The sequence below is a fragment of the Saccopteryx bilineata genome, chromosome 4, assembly GCF_036850765.1.
Source record: "Saccopteryx bilineata isolate mSacBil1 chromosome 4, mSacBil1_pri_phased_curated, whole genome shotgun sequence".
In the NCBI taxonomy this organism is placed as follows: Eukaryota; Metazoa; Chordata; class Mammalia; order Chiroptera; family Emballonuridae; genus Saccopteryx; species Saccopteryx bilineata.
The window spans coordinates 21,561,459-21,583,783 of NC_089493.1; the positions used below are offsets into that span (position 1 = coordinate 21,561,459).

The window sequence follows — 22,325 nt, forward strand, 5'->3', positions numbered from 1 at the left end:
TTTCGTGATTGGGAAATTTCATGGATAGTTGTTATTCGATGAGATAAGTAGAAGTTGATTAGTTAATGATATTTTGAGTTTGGGATATCTTGAAACATCAGATGTCAGTGTTGAAGGGGGTTCAGATATGAGCTCAGAAGAGTTTGACTGGACATGCAGAATTTGGTGTCATCAGATCTGGTTTCTATGTCATATAAAATTATAGATGATCCTACAAGACAAAGGAGCAATGAGAACTCCCAGAGAAATGCACAGAATAAAGGAATGGAAATTCATGCCGGAACTCTAGCGAGCTCCAACACGTAAATAACAGGGTGAGGATGAAGATCGTGCAAAGGAGACTGAGATGTAAAGAAAATAATTTCAGGAGAGCAAGTGCCATGAAGCTTAGCCAAGAATATTTCAAGAAGAAAATAATCAGTAAAACTGAATAAATATTTGTTAAGTCCTGAATTCACTTAGCTAAGGGGTTTAGGTTTTAAAATACAAGTTTACTATACGATGAATTGTAATTTCCTATCATACCTATGAAGCAACTCTTTCATTTTCCCAAATATCCACTACTTAGCTCAGTGTCTCACCATAGTAGGTAATTGGTAAATTTCTGTTAACTGAATAAACAAATAAATGCCCCCACCATACCATGTTTTATTTATATAGCACCTATTCCTGATTCTCTTGAAGGTCTACTCATTAAAAAACAACCATCTCTCTCCCAGAGTTCATTTTTGTTTAAAAAATTTCAGAGGCATCTTCCAAATTCTGCCATTCCTGTAGACATACACACATTACATTCCTTCCTTCTCTCCATCCTGTCCTCTGCTCTCTCTCTTTGAATATAATATTGAAACAGAAGATCAAGGAATGAGTAATTGGGCAGGAGTGCTAGGAATTAGTGCGAATGGAAAAAGATGAAATGGTGGGGGTGTGGGAGGGACATCGGAAAGGAAAGAGTTTTCTGTCTTCCGGGAGTCACAGACCATGGAATCAAACGTATTTGACAGTGATGTTTACAATATGGCTAGTGATTCCCAAAATTATTCACTGGAGTTTAATATTGTCTGGCTCTGGTTTTTCATGTGTTGTGTGACATTCATTAGCAGTTAGTTACATTGTGCCTGCTGCTCTTCTTAAAAGAAAGCAAAGTATTGTCTTTGACTATAAATGTATGATGCAGTTCGAGTCTCATTTACATATGCATTTGAGGTCACTGAACAAGCAAATCCCTTCCTTAAGCTTCTGGAGATTAGCTGAAACATGTTAAATGGCCATAAAAGGTAATCCATTCTCCTCAATTTAGTTGAAAAGTGTTCAGTGACTGACACCTTACCAGTGATGGCTGGTAGTGGCAGGTGTTGCTGTTGTTTTTTGTTTTCACTTTAAAATAACCAAACTACCTCTCATTAGTTTCTTGCTTTTCCCAGGGTTGTTTGTTGATTCCCAGAATGCAAATCATACCAAGAGTATTACAGTTAGTAAAGAAATACTTTAAAGTGCTACTTAATATTGGATCCACCGGATACGAGAACAAACGTCGGAGACTTTCAGGAGCTTAGATCGTACTTTATTGGCCAAGTTTAACCTGCGCAGGGGCGAACTCCCCAGTGTCCTGAGACACCATACTCACAGGGAGATGCAAATGGGAGTCGCGCCTGGCGCTTACAGCCAGGTCCTTATATATCCTAAGAAAGCAAGCATTATACAGAAGCAGATGTGGCAGTTAACTATTCGCTAAGGGGTCCGCACGCAGCATAGCAACAGGGGCTGGGTTTAGCTTAGTGGTGAATTTCAAACATAAACTTCTGATAAGGGTCTCTGACCAATGGAATGCAAATGTTTTTCCTCCTCTGTGCTGATCTTCTTTGTTCTCAGCCTCAGAGGGGCTCTATCAGCACCTCCCTGTTCTGGCTCCTTCAATAATTACTTCTGGCAGTCTCAGCACCCCTTCCTGAATCTAACACTTAAGACAGTTGCTAAACACAGTAGATTTCTGGGAAGTGCATATGGCCTTCTCTCCTGTAGACTTATAGTCAGCTCACCCTTCCTTTTATCTTTAATCAGATAAAACTAGATGTTATAAACATGATTTTTATTAGTAACTTTTTTCTTTTACTAGGCCATCTTTAAGTCTTTGAGGTCATATCCATATCTATAAATTGGGTCAATAATGATACTGACTTCACAGGGGAGGGTTAATTTGGGTAAGAAGTGTGTTAAACGAGGCAGGGCCTCCGTAGGTTTTGATTCCCCACATTGACTAATTATTTACACCTACTATGTGCTCGACATGTCCCTGCCCATGTGGAGCCCCTTCTTCCTTCCTTCCCCACCCTCTTTCTCTCTTGCCCTCTCTCTGTCTCTTAGCCTCTCCCTCTTTCATGGGGAACCAGGATTTTAAATTCATATTTTGGTTAGATTATGAGATTATGCTAAAAGAGTGGTGATATCTTTGGATACCTACCAAATATAATGTAAAAGTGAAAAAGTCACAATTTGGCAATAATAAAACATTATATGGGCTACAAAAGAGTACCAACTACTTATTTTAAGAGGACAAAGAAAACATTTTAGCTGTAGGATCTATAATCTAAATGTTACAAGTATTTCTGGACACTTTCTTCAGTATCATTATTTTCTTTCATTACAAATGAATTCTTTAATTAAAATATCGTTTTATGGTTTTTTTTTTAAGTTATATATTTTTCTCTAAGACATTCCAGAAGCTGTGCCCACGAACTGTATTAAATAGCATTCTAGACATGTTGTTTTTCAGATGACCCAATATTATATTAAATTTCTCTCCCAGGTAGCTTTTAAAATAGGAACCTTCCATTTGAAGGATTTCATTTATTTTGGGGCACTGTTTTGGGGGTGGAGGGCAAATGTTCCATTTTTTTGTCCACATTTTTTAAAATTTAATTGATTGTGTTTACATAGATTCTAGTGCTTAGGCTAACGCATTTGAAAGAGCAGGAAGGAGAAGAGAACCTTTCTCTCAGCCATTACTTCCTATCAGCTTCTTACGGAGTCACCAGCATATTGGCAGTGTGGTGTTTTTAAGAAAAAATAGAACTCAAATTTCTCAGTTCTCTTGGAATAAGTCTAATAAATATTAATATAAGGGTATTAGAATATGAAAAATAATTCTAGTGTAGAGTTGGCAGACACATCTTTGAAGATTAACTGGGCAAGAAAAAACACCAAAGACAAAAACTGACATGGGCAAATAAATTGCCCTGGCAGAGGCTGACAGCACAGTACATTCACATCTCAATAGTCCCAGCAGATATCCAGTCCTCCTGGTGAGCAACCATGTGATTAACTGGACCAGTGACAGACCAAATGGGTAATTTCCGTGGTTTTACTGTCAATCATATCTGCCTGACTATGGAATGCCCATAACCTGTACTTTCTAACCACACAGCGGTTTGGAGATTATTGGGGTAGTGGGGACACATGCAAGGACAGGGCAAATAAGAGTCCCTGAGTTACTTTAGAAGCGAGAGTGAAAGTAAGGTGGGGAGCAGTGTTCTAACAGCAGAAGAACTGAAGGGTTGGTTAAAGCAGTTCTTAAATTTCCACAGGAATTCTGATTTGCTTGGCAGACACTAAAGTACATTTTTAGAAGTCCCAATTTAAATAAATTGATAAATTGGAATTGACTATTTAAGGCTCTGTTAAACTAAAAGGTAAATTCAGTGTCCTGCTTGTTCCTAGTATGACTCATGAGAGTTATAATGGAACTTATATAATTCTAGAAACCAAAATGTAATGTGTACCTACTTATTCTTCCCAAAATGCATTTCTCAGAACATAAGCAAATCACTATCTTTCTGTCTCTTTTTTCAAGAAATACTGTTCTAATCGATATGACATAAATAAAACAAACCATGGGTGATTATGGGAGATGGGAGGGTTGAGCAATACTTTGCCATTTTTAGGGCGAGGTGAGTTAATGGTTCATTAAAATCCCTATTTTCCCTAAAGGTGAGTAGGCTTACCAAGACTTAAATTCAGTGTGAGGTCTCAACAGAGATGGGACTTCAGGAGCTTGTATATATTAGGGTCAAGCAAGGTCTCCCCCAATAGGATCTGCACACTTCAATTAACTGTGTCAAGGGCCCACGAGAGCACAGAATGAAGCTCGGTAAAATAGATTCCACTTGAAATTTTAGTGGTCATTAACTTTTATCACCCTATTTTACCTGAAACTTGCAACTTAATTTTAATTCCAAATTTATGACAGAATTAAACTAGAAAATAGAAAGGCCTGAAACTAAAACTGTTGTGTTGTCTGAATATATGAAAGTGGATTGAGCAGATGATTTTCTTTAGAGGATAAAAAATATAAAAGCATGGCTAGTTCTGTTTGTCCAGAGGGATGGAAAACATAAGACTTCAGGATTCAACAGCCTCCTTGAGTCAAGCTTATTAAAAAGCCTCTTAAAAAATAATAGACACCATTTGGAAACAGTTAAAGATACAAAGACAAAGAGTAGTCTGAGCTCGAAAGCCCAAATTTTACTCTGTGACAGTTTTAAAAACATAGTAGTGAAAATGAACCAAGCATGTGTTACAGATTTTGTAAATTCTATGCACAAGGTGGGAAATTATTTTACCTATCTCCATACACCAGCCCCTTTACAGTTGACTCCATGAAAAACAACCATAAAATGACCTTTGTTGCCTTTGTCAGAGTCCAAATTCTGGGCTCCCTGGCATTGGGGCTAATATAAAGAGCAGCTTGCATTTTCTTGTGAAAAATGAAAATGATCTAAGCACGTGAGGATGTTTTACAGTGTTGAGCTTGTCTGAGAGTTTTATCATATCTCCAGAGTCAACCGTGGGGCAGTTTTAGCTGGGTTGCAGATGAAGTGATCACTTCTAGACTGCACTCCGTCGTGTGTCTCTGTTGCTTCTTCTCACGTCACATTCCCAGATAGCCCTTAAACTTGGTACAGATAACCCTATGTCTTAGTGCATTCAGGCTGCTGTAACAAAAAATACCTTAGACTGGGTAGCTTACGCTAGAGACATTTATTTTTAACAGTTCTAGAGGTTGAGAAGTCCAAGGTCAAGGCAGATGCAAGATCCGTGTTCAGTATTGATGTTGGTAGCTTTAGTAGGTGGTGGGGCCCACTGTCCTGATTCATAGAGAGCCATCCTCTTGCTCTGTCCTCACTTGGCAGAGAGCCGAGAGAGCACTGTGACACTGTGTTTTATGAGGGCTCTCCCCAAATGACCTAATCAACCCCCCAAAGTTCCTACCTCCTAACATCACATAATGGGTTAGGATTTTAACCTATGGATTTGGGGGGCATACACATAGTCAGCCATAACACTGTTTGCTCCATTTTGTCTTCCGTCTCCTGATAACATTGACAGTTATGAAGAGCAATATTTTAAGTAATGAAATAATAGTGTGCAACAGATTCAGAAACAAATGCTCATCAATAATACATTTCTGGTTGGAACAGTTTCCACTGACTCACAAGACAAATCTTTGAGGTTTCAAGCATTAATAGAACGCCATTGAAAGAAATCACAGTTTTCACATCAGGGCTGTCATCCAGTCTCATCTCTGGCTGGTTTTTCCAGGATATAAAGATATTTTGCAAAGGGTTTTCCCAAGCTGAAATCTTGAAAACTCACTAGGATTATGTTTTACTCTATTAACAAGTACTTATTTAGCACTTCTTAATTCCCATCAAGATTGAGCCAAATTGGCCTCGAAGGGTGGTTGATGGTCTGTGCCTCAAAGGAGAAGAAAAAAACACCTTCAAGCTAATGAGCAACTCTTTTATGTCCTGCACTGTGCTCAGACTTCTAAATATAGGTCAGGTGTTTCTTACAACTGTTCTCTAAGGTAGATACTGTTATTCTCACTGCACAGGTAAAGAAGCTACCAGGGCTCATAGCTTGCCCAGCTGGTTGGTGGCCAGGAGAGGATTTGTATTAGAATCTGCCTAGCATTCCTACCACTGTGCTTAATGCCTCCCGAGCTTATGGAGAACTGAATTTCTACACTTTGTTTGTTTAGGTTCCCAGACTTTATTTTAATTTCTTCTTTTTTGCCCCCCTATGAGAATGATTCATTACCAAACATATGAAGTATTTAGTGTGGTAAAATACTGACTGACCCCCTACCTCCTCAAAAAAAGAGACTATTAGAAACTAAATAAATTTTAGAAAGTGCCTTAAGGCAAAACTAGGAACTTAAAATTAGTGAAACTTCTTACTGTTTTTCTATAACTTTAAAACTTGTATAAACCCTTGGGCTCTAAGCTTACAAACATGTGGCAGCTGGGACAGTGTCATGTAAACATATATATTTGCCCTTTGGCATGTGAGGAGGATTTGAATTCCTGGTGTGAGATTAGGAACGATCCAATAATCTCGAGCACTTCTAGGAAGGAGAAGGGATCATTTTCCTTTTTTCATTCTGCACCTCTTCTTTTTGCCTATTCATCGCGTTTTAAATAAACAGACTGGAGAAAGTTGTTATTAAAGCCCTCCTCGGGCTTCTTCGATTTCAGTTTTAAACCAGGTTCAAAATATTCTGGCAAAAATTAAAGGCAACATTGAAAATGTTTGCATAAATTTTAAATTGTACAAAAAAGTGATAAAACAAAAATGAGCTGAAAGAATGACTAATAAGCATCTCCTCTTCTATCTTTGTCTTTTTATCATAATTGGTGGTTATTTTGGTTTCAAAAAGTTGATTCTGATGCACGTTCCTGTTCCAGAATATCTGCCTTCCACTTACTGAAGTCTGAATATCTGCCTTCCACTTACAAGTCTGAATTGAATTTGTTCAAAGTTTAATGTGTACTGTTAGAAGTACGAATCCTCATTACCATGCTAGTAAATAACGTTTAATATTTGTTAACAATATCTCTATATTTGCTCATCAAATGAAATAGAAAAATATCACCTACAGGAGACTCCATGACTTTACTGCGTCCTGGTTGTAATTGAAATCCCAAGTTCTCATTTCACTGTTTTTAAAGAACTAACAAATTTGTCACGAATGAAGCAGGAGTGGGAGAAGAGGCTGTTTATGAGCCCAGTGGTGAATCTACACTTCCGCAGCCCCGGCCTGCGGGAGCTGAGAGAGCCGCACCGTAGCGGTGCGCTGACCGCACGACCCGCACAGCCCGCGGCTGGCTCAGTTTGGGTCTCTGCCCTCCTCTGTCCTTTCTTTCTCCTCGTAGTTCCCGGGTGGTGCTGACTGTGTGCGTCAGCTGGCCCCATATCAGACACAGAAGTCAGAAGGAGTTGCAACTTCCTTAAGAAAAGCATATGGAAGAAATATAATCCCTTTTATTTTATAGTAAATAAATATAAAAATGTGTATACCAATAATGGTTTTTATTTGAACGTTAAATTTTATTGTGGTTTTTTGTTATCCTGACACCTGACATCTGTTAAAAATAAAGTTTTGGAATGCTGTTCTGGCATGTGTAATTTTGAGAAAGGCTCCAGAATAGTGTTCCAGTATATTCTCTAACCTCCATCACAACACACACACAATAGACGTGATGGTAGTAAAAAAAAAAAAAAAAAAGCACTTATAGTCTATTTGCTCATAAAACTGTGCTGTTAGCATATGGTATTTCCCATAGTCATTTTGCAGAGCTTTTAAATATATATATTTAAATGTGACTTTTAATTTGTTTTTGAGAGTTAATATAGAGTCTTTTTGAGTCAGGTGGACCTGGATTATAGTCTAAATTCCCACATTAAATCACAGTGTGGCATTCAGTACATTTAATATCTTCGAGTCTGTTTAACTTTGAATGAATAAAATTAATAATGTTCACCTAATGCAAGTTTTTTGTGAGCATTCAATGAGAACATGTGAAAGCACTCTATATAGTTTTTGGAAAATAAGAAGCTTTTCATAAGTAATACTGCTCTTTATGATACTGGTAATTTAAAGGGATGTTTTCACTAATGACCACAATACACATACCTGTGTCTCTGTCCCTTTTGTTCCTGAAGTTGAACAACCGCTTTTGTGTCCCAGGAGCTCTGCCTGTGCTAGTACTACTCCCTCTCTCTCATGTTTTCCCCTTAGGTCTTTCAGTAGTGGCTCATTCACGCTTTTGTTTCAGCTCAGATGTCATCTCTCAGTAGGAACTTAACCTGACCCAGCTGTCTAAGGTACATCTCTGCCCCCAGCCTCCATCACAGTTCCTGAGTGTCCTCTTCAGTTATGTCTTTGTCTTCTCCACATTTGGAAAGTGAGCTCCGTGATAGCAGAGAGACCTTATCTTCCTGTCCATAGCTATGTACTGAACCTCCAACATAGCGTGTGCGTGGATGAATGGATTAATGAATTAAATGAGTAAATTAGTGGAAGGGAGGGAGAGAGAAAGGAAGCAAGAAAGGTAAGAGACATTGGAATGAAAGAAAAATGACAGATGAAAGGAGCATAAGACAAAAGGAAAAGATACATATCGCCTGAGGAATGGTTTATATTCTGGGTGTATATATTTATGCATATAAAACTTTTAAATTTTGTTTTAAAGTCTAAAAGTTGGGTAAGCATTTTCTGGTTCCATCCTGGCCAGATAGCTTGGTTGGTTAGAGCATCATCTCACTATGAACGGTTGCTGGTTCGATCTCTGGTCAGGGCACATACAGGAACAGAGCAATATTTTTGTCTCTCTCCCTTCTTCTCTCTCTAAAAACAATACATTAATTTATAAAAAAAAATTTTTTTTCTGGTTCCTATTTTTTTTCCCATCTCTGGTCAAAAGACAGCCTGGATTTGAGCCACTGTCCTACTTTGCTGACCCTGCTTTGGGATGAACTAGTTTAACGGTCATTTATCTCAGGGATGTTTGCCTTTGAAAAGATTAACTGGAGTGGGGGCAGTCAAAGAATAATGCTTTGAGCTCTTTCTAAAAGAATAAATCTTCGCTGGAAAACTTTAAATAATTTTGCAACTGGCAGGAATAATTTTGAGTAATCAGACCTTTCTGAACTTCTGAAATGACAAGCGTCAGTGCCTCGTTGTCCACGGGTAAGGGGCGAGTGCTAAGAGTCGTTTTCAGCACTGACCGAAACTGCGAGTGTGTCTAACCAGCTCTGGTCTCATTTATTCCTTCATTTCGTAGACGTTGGAATTTAGGATCAGTGCCTTCCAGGGCTGATTTTGAAAGCAAGACAATTGAGGATACTTTGAACTATACTACTACTCTTTATTCCTAATCCTAAGTAGTATAATGTTTTAAATTTCAAGTAATGATTTTCCTAAAATTTGTGACTCTACGTTGGGTAAGGAAATATTTGGGGGAAACTTTGAAAAGCACAACGTGATATTTTCTACAAAGGTGGCTATTAAAAATTTATTTGAAATTATTATAGTCCTGTTAGTGTTATTTTTATAGCTATGACTATTTATAGTGCTTTTGATGATTTTAAGACAGTAGAGATTTCCAACTCTTTTTCTTTACTCACATCTCTCTCAAACAGCCAAAGCTACAGTTTAAAATTCCACCTTGGGAAGATGCTAGTCAGACTGCAATGAAAAAACAGAAGGAAGCTCAATTGGAAGAAAAAGCAGTTAAGTATGTCATAGGTAGAAATATTTAGGATATTTAAAACTGAATAGTCAAGATACATTTACTATATTTTAGGATATACAGGATAAGTCAGCCTTCAGGTGTGCTTTCTTGAAGTGCAACTAAAAACTGAGTTTGTTGGTTTTTTCCCCTCGATTTTCTTAGGTACTAAAAATAATGCACCATTGATTTCTGGAGTACAGGTAATGTAAGGGTAGTTTTAAATTCCATAATCACCTTTCCATTCCCACCTGTGATGGTATATTAGGAAATGGAGATTAATAATTGGTTATCATAGTCAATCTGAATTAGGAAGCAAGAAAAATGTAACTCATGTCAGCCAAATGTATTATTTAAAACCATCTGTTTATGTCTTGATTATCCCTAATAGCCTCTCTCTTTAGCGTACAACGGTGTGAGGTACCTGTACACAGAAGCTCCCAGAAGGAATACGGGGATGGGAGTGAGAGAGAGTCTCTAATCTAATGTTCCTTATGCTTTAATTCCTGAAAAGAATTGAGTAAATGACTCTGCAGGTTAATTAGGATGTGGATTATTAAAATCACTCAAAGGTAAGCAGTGTAATTCCCAAGATGGACTGAGTGCTTGTACCATTTAATGACCCAGCTGAGTGCCATGCATGATAGTTAACAATCAAGTGCTGTGTTCATACACTCAGGAGGAAGGTCTTGGGACAAAGGGTTCTGTGGGTATGTGAGTTTCCTTGTGAACATTCATCACCTAGAAGCCCAGGAGATATTTGTCACTGAGGGTAACAAAGTGTAGTACTCCAGCCCACTGAGAACTACCAGTGTCCTGTGGAAGAAACCTACTTAAGACACAAACTTAGGCCTGACCTGTGGTGGCTCAGTGGATAAAGCGTCGACCTGGAAATGCTGAGGTCGCCGGTTCAAAACCCTGGGCTTGCCTGGTCAAGGCACATATGGGAGTTGATGCTTCCAGCTCCTCCCCCCTTCTTTCTCTCTGTCTCTCTCTCCTCTCTCTCTTTCTCTCTCTCTGTCTCTCTCTCTCCCTCTCTCTCTCCTCTCTAAAAATGAATAAATAAAATAAAAATAAAATTAAAAAAAGTTTTTAAAAAAAAGACACAAATTTATGTCAAGGGGGAGAGGTGGAGGCTTGCCAAGGGAGGCAAAGAAGACCTCCTAATTTTTCTTTTCCCTTAGCTTTTATTGATCAGAAGTAGAACAGAGAGTAACAGGATTACAAGGAAGGAAGTCAGGTGATAAGGGGAAAGAATGACTAATGGCCATTTTGCTGACATGGAGAAAAGGCTAATTTGGGTCAGTACATTCTTTTTTTTTTTTTGCTAATTAACAAACACAAAGGTAGATGCATTCTAGAACCTCTAGGCTAATTTTCCAAAGCCCATTCTCATGCATTCATTTGTGTCTGCACAAAGGTCACTCACACTTTCTTGGTGTTTGCATCCGCGACATTCACTCTGTGCTTTTAACTAAAGTTCCCTAATCCAAGTCATAGAGGGTTCAAGGTTAGACTGGTGATTCCCTACAACAAAGGACATGCCTCAGAGAGTCTAGTAGACTAACTGTGTTTGGTGGCAGTCAGATGCACACTGAAAAAAAAGTACACCCCATTGTCTCCGCTAGTTCTGCATGACACAGACCTACTCATAAATTATGCCATAATCACCACTGCACTGTGATTTGCATAAGAGTTCAGAGCATATTCAGCTGATATATGACTAACCTCACAACTGGAGACATGCACTTTATTTCTTAAAATGTAAATCCTTGAAAAAGTAATATGGCATGTTGGCTTCTGGGCTGTTGGCTTTCTCCCCCTACTGCTCAGCTGCAGTTTAATCTCTCTTGGGATACAGTCACTCTTTGAAATTACCTTGGTTGTCATTTGCATCGCCCCTAACCACCACCATAGCCTTTATATTACCTGCAAATATTTTTTAGTTGTTCTCCAATGCCAATGTCATTCACTGAACTCTTGTAACCTGATACCAGCAGTTTCACTGTGGAATCCAGCAGTTCCTAGAGCAGGGGTCCCCAAACTACGGGCTGTGGGCTGCATGCGGCCCCCTGAGACCATTTATCTGACTGCACTTCCGGAAGGGGCACCTCTTTCATTGGTGGTCAGTGAGAGGAGCACATTGACCATCTCATTAACCAAAAGCAGGCCCATAGTTCCCATTGAAATACTAGTCAGTTTGTTGATTGAAATTTACTTATTCTTTATTTTAAATATTGTATTTGTTTCCGTTTTGTTTTTTTACTTTAAAATAAGATATGTGCAGTGTGCATAGGGATTTGTTCATAGTTTTTTTTATAGTCTGGCCCTCCAACGGTCTGAGGGACAGTGAACTGGCCCCCTGTGTAAAAAGTTTGGGGACCCCTGTCCTAGAGGAAGATAATTCTATGTCTGTGGCCCTTCATCTGATTTGTAGGCCTGTGCATCACATTACATTTATGCTTTAGAGAAGAATCTTAAAGAAATTCTTAATTTTCAAGGGGAAAAAAGGAACTTCATGGCATTCCTTTGTGGTCTGAAATATAAAGGGTAAATCTGAGATGTTTTTGGTATTAGTTTTTTTTTTTTATAAATAAATTTTTATTATAATGGGTGACATCAATAAATCAGGGTACATATATTCAAAGAAAACATTTCCAGGTTATCTTGTCATTTAGTTCTGTTGCATACCCATCACCCAAAGAGAGATCGTCCTTCCCTCCCCCCACCCCCTCCTGTCCATGTCTCTTAGTCTCGTTTTTATGTCCCACCAATGTATGGAATCCTGCAGTTCTTGTTTTTTTCTGATTCACTTATTTCACTCCGCATACTGTTATCAAGATTCCACCATTCTGCTGTAAGTGATCCGATGTCATCATTTCTTCTAGCTGAATAGTATACCATGGTGTATATGTGCCCCATCTTCTTTATCCAGTCTTCTATTTTTTTTTACAGTTGGTATTAGTTTTATACAGTGTTTGAAAGTGTTTACAGGGACTTGAAGCAAAGCCCTTACCTAACTTCTGGCTGCGTTTTCCAGCATGAAATCTGTTAAAACAAACCAGCAGAGCCACCTTTGCATGTCTTTCTCTTCCACCCCACTCGTACTTCCCACCTGAGGAACTCATGCACATATCCCACTTCAGTGTAAACACAAACTCATCCTTTCCTGAACAGTGTCGGACACGAGTAGAATGGTCAGTATTGTCCTCAACAAACAACATCGGACGGAAACCAAAATGCCAACTGGGAATAGAGCAGAAGGCAGCTACAGAGCAGTAGGTGCCTCTGGTGTTGATCATGGCAATGGTAGTGGCTGAGCGAACAGATCAGAAATGTGCAGCGCAGCCTTTAACTCTTTTTAAATCTTGTAATAATTCCTGCTTCTGATTTTCTGCTTTCTGGGTGAAAAGCAGAGAGCAAAGAACATTACTGGCTACTCCTGTGCAAGGAAATGGTATATCTTTTTGAACTGGCTTTTTTTTTTTTTTTTTTTTTTGATAAATCAAAATATTGAGAGGTTAATATTGATAACTGTTTAGACAAAAATCTTGATGCCTTGCTGGGGTTTTCTTTGTCAGTATTTGTTTTGTTATTTTGGACCCTGAAGTACATTATTTGAAAAGGACTCATAAACAGTTCATGAAATGAGTTTACAAAGATTGACTACAACTGTTTAATGATGGCAAAATCAAAGCCTGGATGACTGGGAAACTGCTGCAGGCTTTGTATCAATATTACCCCCATCCTAATGATTTTTACAGGTTTGGAATAACCTTGTTGTAAGGCCAGTAGCCACGGTCGCCATCACAGCTGCCTGGCCTGTGCAGGTTCGCATTTGATTCAGACAGACAGTAATGAAACAACGGAGCCAAGAACTGGTGGGCCATTAGCTTTAATCCTAGCTCGCACCCAGCGGACAAGAAATACACACAGTGGGAAGACACTTCCCCTTCCATTCAGGGCTCCCAAAGCCACTGACTTATCCGAGTTTCCTAGATCAAAGGTTTCTACCTCATCAGCCTTATTCACTCACTTCTGTTCCCCATCTCCTTCTCTCTGCACAAACTGCACAAACTGACTTCTCCTTCAGCATTCCGCCATCTTGGCTGCCTCTCCTTACAATGCTAATTTCAGGAACGGAGAGAGCAAGTCCCTGGTCTGTCTCATTTTATAGTGTAGAAATCAAAACCTTTAAGCCAATATACAAATAAGGAAGTCTCTGATACAAAGTCACTTATCTGAGGCATAAATGGGATTCCTCATAAGAGCACCACCCCACATCATGCAACAGTCAAGGGTGTGGGGAAAGCTTAGTTTTGAGAAGATCTTAGTATCAGAAGGCAGGGAAAGGCTTAGTCTTAAAACTAAGCCTTAGGCTATCATAACTGCCAGCTTACAGCATGTCTCCCACACCCAAAGCGAGCAAACATATATATCATATTTACAAACTTATTTGACCAATACTTGTCTTATTTTTACTAGATAAAATACAGTTTTATGTATCGATTGCTGATTTGTTTGGTATATTCAAAGCCAACTTATGCTATATTACATATCTTTTATGAGGTTTTTTGTGATTTTTATGTTTTTATTTTATTTTCATTAATTTTAAACCACCAAAGGCTGATCTTTTTTTGTGGTGGTTAATCAGTGTCTTTTTTTTCCATTTACTATCTTGAAGCTTGGAAAAGAATACATTTGAAATTATTTCTAGCTCTTTTAATTATTAAAAAATGACTGACAGTTTGTTAAATGTAATGGGTTGCTACGTGGAAGTGTATCAAAGAGAAAAGGTATATACTTGCATTTCATTTTGTATCATTCATGTAAGAAATAGGCAAAAGTGTGAGTGTTGATGAGAGGTAGTATTGACAGGAAAATGCCATGCAGTGGTCTCTCTGAGTAAAGTTTAGTGTATTTCTCTTCTAGAAGAAGGCTTTGTGCTTTTTGAACAGTGATGGAAAGGAGTCCCATTGTGGGGTTTTCTTTGTTAAAATTATGTTTAGCAGAGACATTCAGTCCCAGAAAAGTTTCCAAACTTATTCTATACTCTCAGCTTCTTAGACTTAGGAATGGAAACTCTTGTGATATTTTTAGGCCAGTATTGTGCTTTTTCATACGCTAATGTATATTTAAAGCACTCCTGGAAAACGCTGCATTATTGTGATATAATGAAGTCACTAGATTTGTTCAGCTATACTTACCAAAGGCAGAAGAACTCTGATTATTTAAACCTATAAGGTTTCTAATTCATCATTTAGAAGGAATGGATGAATCAATGTGTCTAGTTGATTGGCTCAGCTGAATCAATTAATGGTCTGGGATTCAGATACCAAAGATCCATGTCTTGCTCATTTCCTAACTTAGCCTATAAATCTTTTGCCCATCGCCAGTGACACTAATGAATTTGCCTTGATTATAAATTCTGTTGTACACCTCATTATGACCAAGTAGCAAAGAAATATATACAGCCCAAGGCAAGTTACTAACCTCATCTTAAAAAGTTATAATACATGTTTAATTTTTTAAAAATTCCTCTGTTGTTATTTGCATACAATAGTATATCAATTTCAGCGTACAACATAGTGTTTAGACATTTATGTACCTTCTGTGGTGATGCCCTGTAAGTCTAGTACCCATCTGATACCATGCATACTTATTACAATGTAATTGACTATATTCCCTCTGTTGTACTTTATATTGCTGTGACTGTTTTTAAATAAAATATGTATTTTTATAGTACACATGATATAGTCCTCCACCCAAAAATAACTACTCGATCTGTCAGGCAGACATATAATATTATATCTAGAAGCATTATTTTTCCTTAGAAATAAGAACATTTGTAATATTCATACTGGGGAGTACAGCTAGCACTCTCCATTGTAACTCAATGACTATGCAGTGTTTACACATACAATCTTTAAGAGTAAACATTAAAATAGTTTTTGTTCTTTTAGGTGTTGCTTAGACTTTCCCCTCCTTTGAATTAAAGAATAGTGGAAAAGAGACTATCTCATCACAAAAAAAGCAGTAGCAACAAAACAGGTTATTTTCCCTAATAACTTTTCTTTTTCAAAATACTTGAAGGAACTCAAGTATTTTGATTATTATTTGACCTTCACTCCCAGTATTTTTTTCCCTTGATTTTGGTGTTACTTATCTAAAAATATTTTATACAGGAGAAATAAATAGATTTAATAAAAATTTATTTATATAATATTCTTACATATTATTTTACATATTTTTACTTAGAGAAAAATGATGTGAAGGCCCATGGGTGGGCTTCAGAGAGTCTGCAATTTACCTCAAGTATTTGCAGAATTATGTGTGTCTTGTGGGTAATATACAGTCCTGGGGAGAAGATCAAGTTTCATCACATTCTCAAAGTCCATTACTATAAAAATAAGAACCGTTGACTTATTGGAACCACCTGAAATAGCGTTATTATAGTGAAAGTATCTTCATTACTTCAGGAGGCTGTTTTATACCTCCCAACTGCTAACCCACCTTTCACTGTCCTAACAGTACTTTTCAGGATCCAAGCTTGGGCAGCGGGGGGAGGGGGTGGGGTGTTTGTGATGGGGGGCTTGGGAGAATGTTGAAACTGAAGATTGAGTTGAGCTTGAAGGTAAAATCTGTTGAAATGTAGATTAAACTACAACAATGAAACACTACAAATACAGTTCTAGTAAGAGTGGGAGAGGTTGAGAAGAATATAGTTTATTTTGGTGTGATTACATGTTCATTCTAGAACATATACTGGCGTTTTTTTATAGATTATATTAATGCCACAAAATTGCCTTAAGTTACCTCTTTTGTAATAATAAGAACATGAGAGGAAGTATGCAGATATTTGAAAATAAAGATGTACAGGCGCCTCATTCTTTTATATACAGAATTATAATAACCAATCCTGTCTGCCAAAAACAAAGTCAACTAAAACCACTTAAAATTTCAAAATACTTTTTAAAAATTTTAAAAACAAGTTAATAAGTTCATAAAGACTAGGAGTAGTGAGTTTCTTTTTACATACATTTTTAATATTAAGACCAAAAAACTACAATTTAGACAATGCTCACTAATTGGCTGTAATGGCGTTATCCTATTAGTTGTCATTGAGTTGCAAACTGAATTATTTCAATTTAGGTTAAAAAACTGATTTTTTCTATTTCCTAAATTTTCTTTTCTGAACATGCCCATTTTTTCATGGAAAGGTGTCTTAATACCATATTGGAATGAATTAGGTTATAGATATAAGTAAATTGTATCAAAATAATTACTTATTGAATTGTAATAAAGTAGGTTATGGACAAACAGACATAATAAATTGCATCAAAATAGATTATCTATTGATCTTTATACTTGAACAAAATGGAGTATTTTAAACCATTTGTGACCATAAGTCTTACAGACTATGCCCATGTCTTCTTAGTCAGCTCACACCGCTGTAATAAATTACCATAGACTGGGTGGCTTAAACAACATTTATTTCTTACAGTTCTGGAGACTGGGCAATCTAAGATGAAGGTGCTGGCAGATTTAGTTCTTGGGAGGGCCATCTTCTCATTATGTCCTTTCATGATAGCAAGCAGAAAGAGAAGCAAGCATTCTTGTGTCTTCTAAGGACACTAATACCATAATGAGGTAATCAGATCCTCATGATCTGATTACCTTCCTCAATTCCACAGGTCCAAATGCCAGCACATGAATTTTGTGAGGATAAAAACTTGTAGTCCATGACAGTACATATTTCTTTTCAAATCCTGTGGCAAATACTCAAGTGAAATGAAGACGCTAATACATAAATTTTATCAATTTGTCTTTGCCAAACAGTGAGATAGGAATTAAGATAGACATAATTTAATTCGGTTCTCTGCTTTGACATCATATGAAATTACTGACTTAAAACCAGCTGTACGAATGCTTTTACAATATGTTAATCCTAAATACTATGTCCCCATAAATATATGGGGAAAATGTGAGACTCAAACAGTGGCTGTGAATATTTTGAGCCTTCTAAGATGGTTCATATAAACACAGTATGGCACAAACGTTGTTTCTGTCTCTGTGAGGCATCTAATGAGGTTTTATTTAGTCTGCAAAAGATGACAAAGCAATGCATAATGGCTTTGTCCCAGCTCTCTTGTGAGTAAGATGCCTGGTAACAACAGATCAAAGCCCACTTGAAGTATTATATGCACTTACGATAAAGCACTCAAATGTGACAGTACACAAGTCACCAGCAAAATAGTCGTTACTTCATGATAACTTTGGGTTTGAGAACAAAGTTCTCTCATATGTGCCAACAAAATGTAGTTACACAGATTATATTGCTAAAAACCATCTGCTTTGGACTAATTTTGCATAATTTATTCATTTAACTTGTGCCCACACAGCCAAATGTTTAAAAGGTAGAAATGTACAATTCACTCTCCCAGTTTGAAGTTTGAAGGTTGGGTTGCAGACGTCCTCAGAACAAGGCTGGGAGTTGTGTTAGGTGAGGCTGGGAGCATGGAGGTGAGGACCCTGTTCTTTCTGCTCCTAAGCTTCGTGGGTCCCTGGTGGTCCTGGACCCACAAGGGACCTGAGCTGAGTGGCTCTTTGTACCTAAGTGATTAATTAGATTAAACAAACAAACAAATCCAGATTTCACATTTCTCTTCTAACTCCATAAAATGGAAGAAAGAAGAACAACCTTGACTCTCCTGGAAAGGATGGCTTTCTGCTTTCTCAAATCCTCATTCTCCTTCCTCTGAAATTCAGTCTTTTGTATTTGGTAAAAGCTCCCTGTATGGAGCTGTCAGTTCAGAAAAGAGTTGAGAATATAGCCCTGGCTGGAAGTCACTGGCTCAAGGGCACCAGTTCGAGCCCAGTCAGGGCACATATGAAAAGCGGACAATGATATATAGCTAAGTGGAATGACTTGACTCCTCTCATTCTTTCTTCCTTCTTCTCTCTCTCTTAAAATAAAAAAAGGAGTTGAGAATGCAACCATTTCTTTATCCTGTAACTTTTTAAGCATTAATATCAATAACCCTATTTAAAACCAATATTTCCGTAAAACCTCAGGTACTATAAGTAATCAAGGCCCATCCAAGTTCAGGATTGTTTGCATGTGACATATTTCTCATTTTATTACCTGCCTTGTTTTAATAAAGAATTTACTTATTAATTTGATGAAGTATTCTTATGCCTGAGTTTTAGCTTCCTGTGCAATCAAACCTTGTGCTGCATACCTAATCAAGAGCTGATATATCACTGAATACCTTTTTTATATCACTTCCATTATCTAATCATGGTTCATATATTCAACTGTACCTAATACTATATATACTTAAGTAGATAAATGCATTTACCACTGCGAAAGAGGTAAAATGCATTCCATTTAGTAATTACATCTGAATTTATGGTATTTACTGTTAAATTAACCCCTGTAGTCCTAACTTGCAGAGATGAGAAAAGAAATAGTGACCCTTTTTGTGATTAATTCTACTGTAGAGTTCATCCTGAGTTTTCATTTTTTTTATATTTTAAAAGTAAATGATTATTAATAGAGGATAAAAAGAAAATCTGAAAAGTAAATTTGAGATGATTTTAATAGCTCTATTTTTGTAATTATATATTATGCTTTATTTGCAGGACCGTGTAAATGTGTTAGAAACGGTAAGTTGGGCATTTTCTTTCTCCTTCTGTCAGAATTACTGCCGTGTCCTGGTGTGGATTTCAGAGCACTCCCCAAGCAAGCAGTCCCAGAAGGCACTGCTAAACTACATATGAGATTCAAAGGGGATATAAGCTAAACTGTACATGGAAGGTATGTGGACACATTTAAAAAAAAATTAGAAGAAATAAAAAATGTACATATTTAAGTGGCCACTGCTCTCTTTAGTCTGATGATGCCAAGATGTACTAATTTACAGAAAATGTAATTTGTTTAAATGTAATCAAAACCCTGTATATTGTTTCTGTATTTTTCAATTACTAAAAGGACTGGTTGATAAAAAACAGATAAAAATGCTCTTTATACTTTTGGATATTCCAGGTATTCAACTTTAATATTTTAAATTATTTTCACTAATATCCAAATAATGATAAAAGCTGATCAGCCTTTTTCTCAATATTACCTGTAAGAATCTAGTACTAAGAAATTATTTTTTTTTGTTTGTGTGACAGAGAAAGAGACACACAGAGAGAGGGACGGACAGGGACAGACAGACAGGAAGGGAGAGAAATGAGAAACATCAATTCTTTGTTGCGGCACCTTAGTTGTTCATTGATTGCTTTCTCATATGTGCCTTGACTGGGGGGCTATAGCAGAGCGAGTGACCCCTTGCTCAAGCCAGTGACCTTGGGCTTAAGTAAGCAATCTTGGGCTTCAAGCCAGGGACCTTTGGGCTCAAGCCAGCAACCATTGGGTCATGTCTATGATCCTATGCTCAAGCCAGCGACCCCTTGCTCAAGCCAGATGAGCCCACGCTCAATCTGCAACTTTGGGATTTTAAACCTGCATCCTCTGTGTCTCAGTCAGATGCTCTATTCACTGTGCCACTGCCTAGTCTGGCAGAAATGATTTTTAAAGTGAATGAATGTAAAGACTATATTCCTGCAATATTACAAAATGACTTATTTTAAATGATTGTAGAATAGAAAGGAAACACTACTTATTGTTTGACAATAAAATAATGGTTACAATTTCTACCCCATATACCACAATAACTATAGAAAAGGCTAATAATACAATGTTAAATGGAAACAAATTCAAGATTTAAAATCATATTCACTTTAATGATAACAAATAGTGATAGGCACATGAAAAAAGAATATAGGAAAGAGCAAAACTCATGAAAGTGACTTGTTAGAGAAGAATTAGGGCTGTTCCCAACTGGTGGTTGCACAGTGGATAGAACACTGACCTGGGAAGCTGAGGTCCCAGGTTCGAAATCTCCAAGTCATTAGCTGAGCGCAGGCTCACCAGCTTGAGCGCAGGGTTGGCGGCTTGAGTGTGGGATCATCGACATGATCCCATGGTCACTGGCTTTAGTCCAAGGTTACTGGCTTGAACAAGGGGTCACTGGCTCAGCTGGAGCCCCCTGGCCAAGGCATGTATGAGAATCAATCAATGAACAACTAAAGTGCTGCAACTATGAATTAAAGCTTCTCATCTCCCTCCCTTCCTGTCTCTCTCTCTTGGTCGCTAAAAAAAGAGAGGGGGGCTGTGATTTGATTTCTTCTGTTTTTATTAAAGTTTTATAAAACGTGGTTATATTACTTTTATAAATAAACATTTTATGATAAAAACCATGTGAATTGGAAGAACAGTAAAATAATGGTACCACCTTATGATGAAATATTATTCAGACATAAAAAGTCATACTTTAAAAAAGTAAATATTGCCATGCTGTATGTGGGGGGAAATAGTTGTATATAAAGGTATAATGGAGAGTATGATGCAAGTATTGAATGTTCATATTTTGTGTTTAAAAAGATTTTTTTAATGGGGCGACATCAATAAATCAGGATACATATATTCAAAGATAACAAGTCCAGGTTATCTTGTCGTTCAATTATGTTGCATACCCATCACCCAAAGTCAGATTGTTCTCTGTCACCTTCTATCTAGTTTTCTTTGTGCCCCTCCCCCTCCCCCTTTCCCTCTCCCTCTCCCCTCTCCCCCCATAACCACCACATTCTTATCAATGTCTCTTAGTTTCACTTTTATGTCCCACCTATGTATGGAATAATGCAGTTCCTGGTTTTTTCTGATTTCCTTATTTCGCTTCGTATAATGTTATCAAGATCCCACCATTTTGCTGTAAATGATCCGATGTCATCATTTCTTATGGCTGAGTAGTATTCCATCGTGTATATGTGCCACATCTTCTTTATCCAGTCATCTATTGATGGGCTTTTTGGTTGTTTCCATGTCCTGGCCACTGTGAACAATGCTGCAATGAACATGGGGCTGCATGTGTCTTTACATATCAATGTTTCTGAGTTTTTGGGGTATATACCCAGTAGAGGGATTGCTGGGTCATAAGGTAGTTCTATTTTCAGTTTTTTGAGGAACCACCATACTTTCTTCCATAATGGTTGTACTACTTTACATTCCCACCAACAGTGGATGAGGGTTCCTTTTTCTCCACAGCCTCTCCAACATTTGCTATTACCTGTCTTGTTAATAATAGCTAATCTAACAGGTGTGAGGTGGTATCTCATTGCAGTTTTGATTTGCATTTCTCTAATAACTAAAGAAGATGAGCATCTTTTCATATATCTGTTGGCCATTTGTATTTCTTCCTGAGAGAAGTGTCTGTTCATGTCCTCTTCCCATTTTTTTATTGGATTGTTTGTTTGTTTGTTGTTGAGTTTTATGAGTTCTTTGTATATTTTGGATATTAGGCCCTTATCTGAGCTGTTGTTTGAAAATATCATTTCCCATTTAGTTGGCTGTTTGTTTTGTTGTCAATTTCTCTTGCTGAGCAAAAACTTCTTAGTCTGATGTAGTCCCATTCATTAATTTTTGCCTGCACTTCTCTTGCCTTTGGAGTCAAATTCATAAAATGCTCTTTAAAACCCAGGTCCATGAGTTTAGTACCTATGTCTTCTTCTATGTACTTAATTGTTTCAGGTCTTATGTTTAGATCTTTGATCCATTTTGAGTTAATTTTAGTACAGGGGGACAAACTGTAGTCCAGCTTCATTCTTTTGCATGTGGCTTTCCAGTTTTCCCAGCACCATTTATTTAAA

The 22,325-nt window shown here is 37.4% G+C and overlaps 1 protein-coding gene across 5 annotated transcripts in view; it reads left to right on the forward strand.

Moving 5' to 3' along the window:
- CEP128 (centrosomal protein 128) overlaps positions 1-22,325 on the forward strand; it is a 447,508-nt gene that overhangs the window by 369,372 nt on the left and 55,811 nt on the right. For 4 of the 5 annotated variants that reach the window (XM_066276450.1, XM_066276454.1, XM_066276452.1 and 1 more), the window contains one exon: positions 19,218-19,241. The exons of the other annotated variant lie outside the window; for it this stretch is intronic. In XM_066276450.1, coding sequence (XP_066132547.1) covers positions 19,218-19,241 — 24 coding nt within the window. The remainder of the gene's footprint in view (positions 1-19,217; positions 19,242-22,325) is intronic. 5 annotated transcript variants of the gene reach the window in all.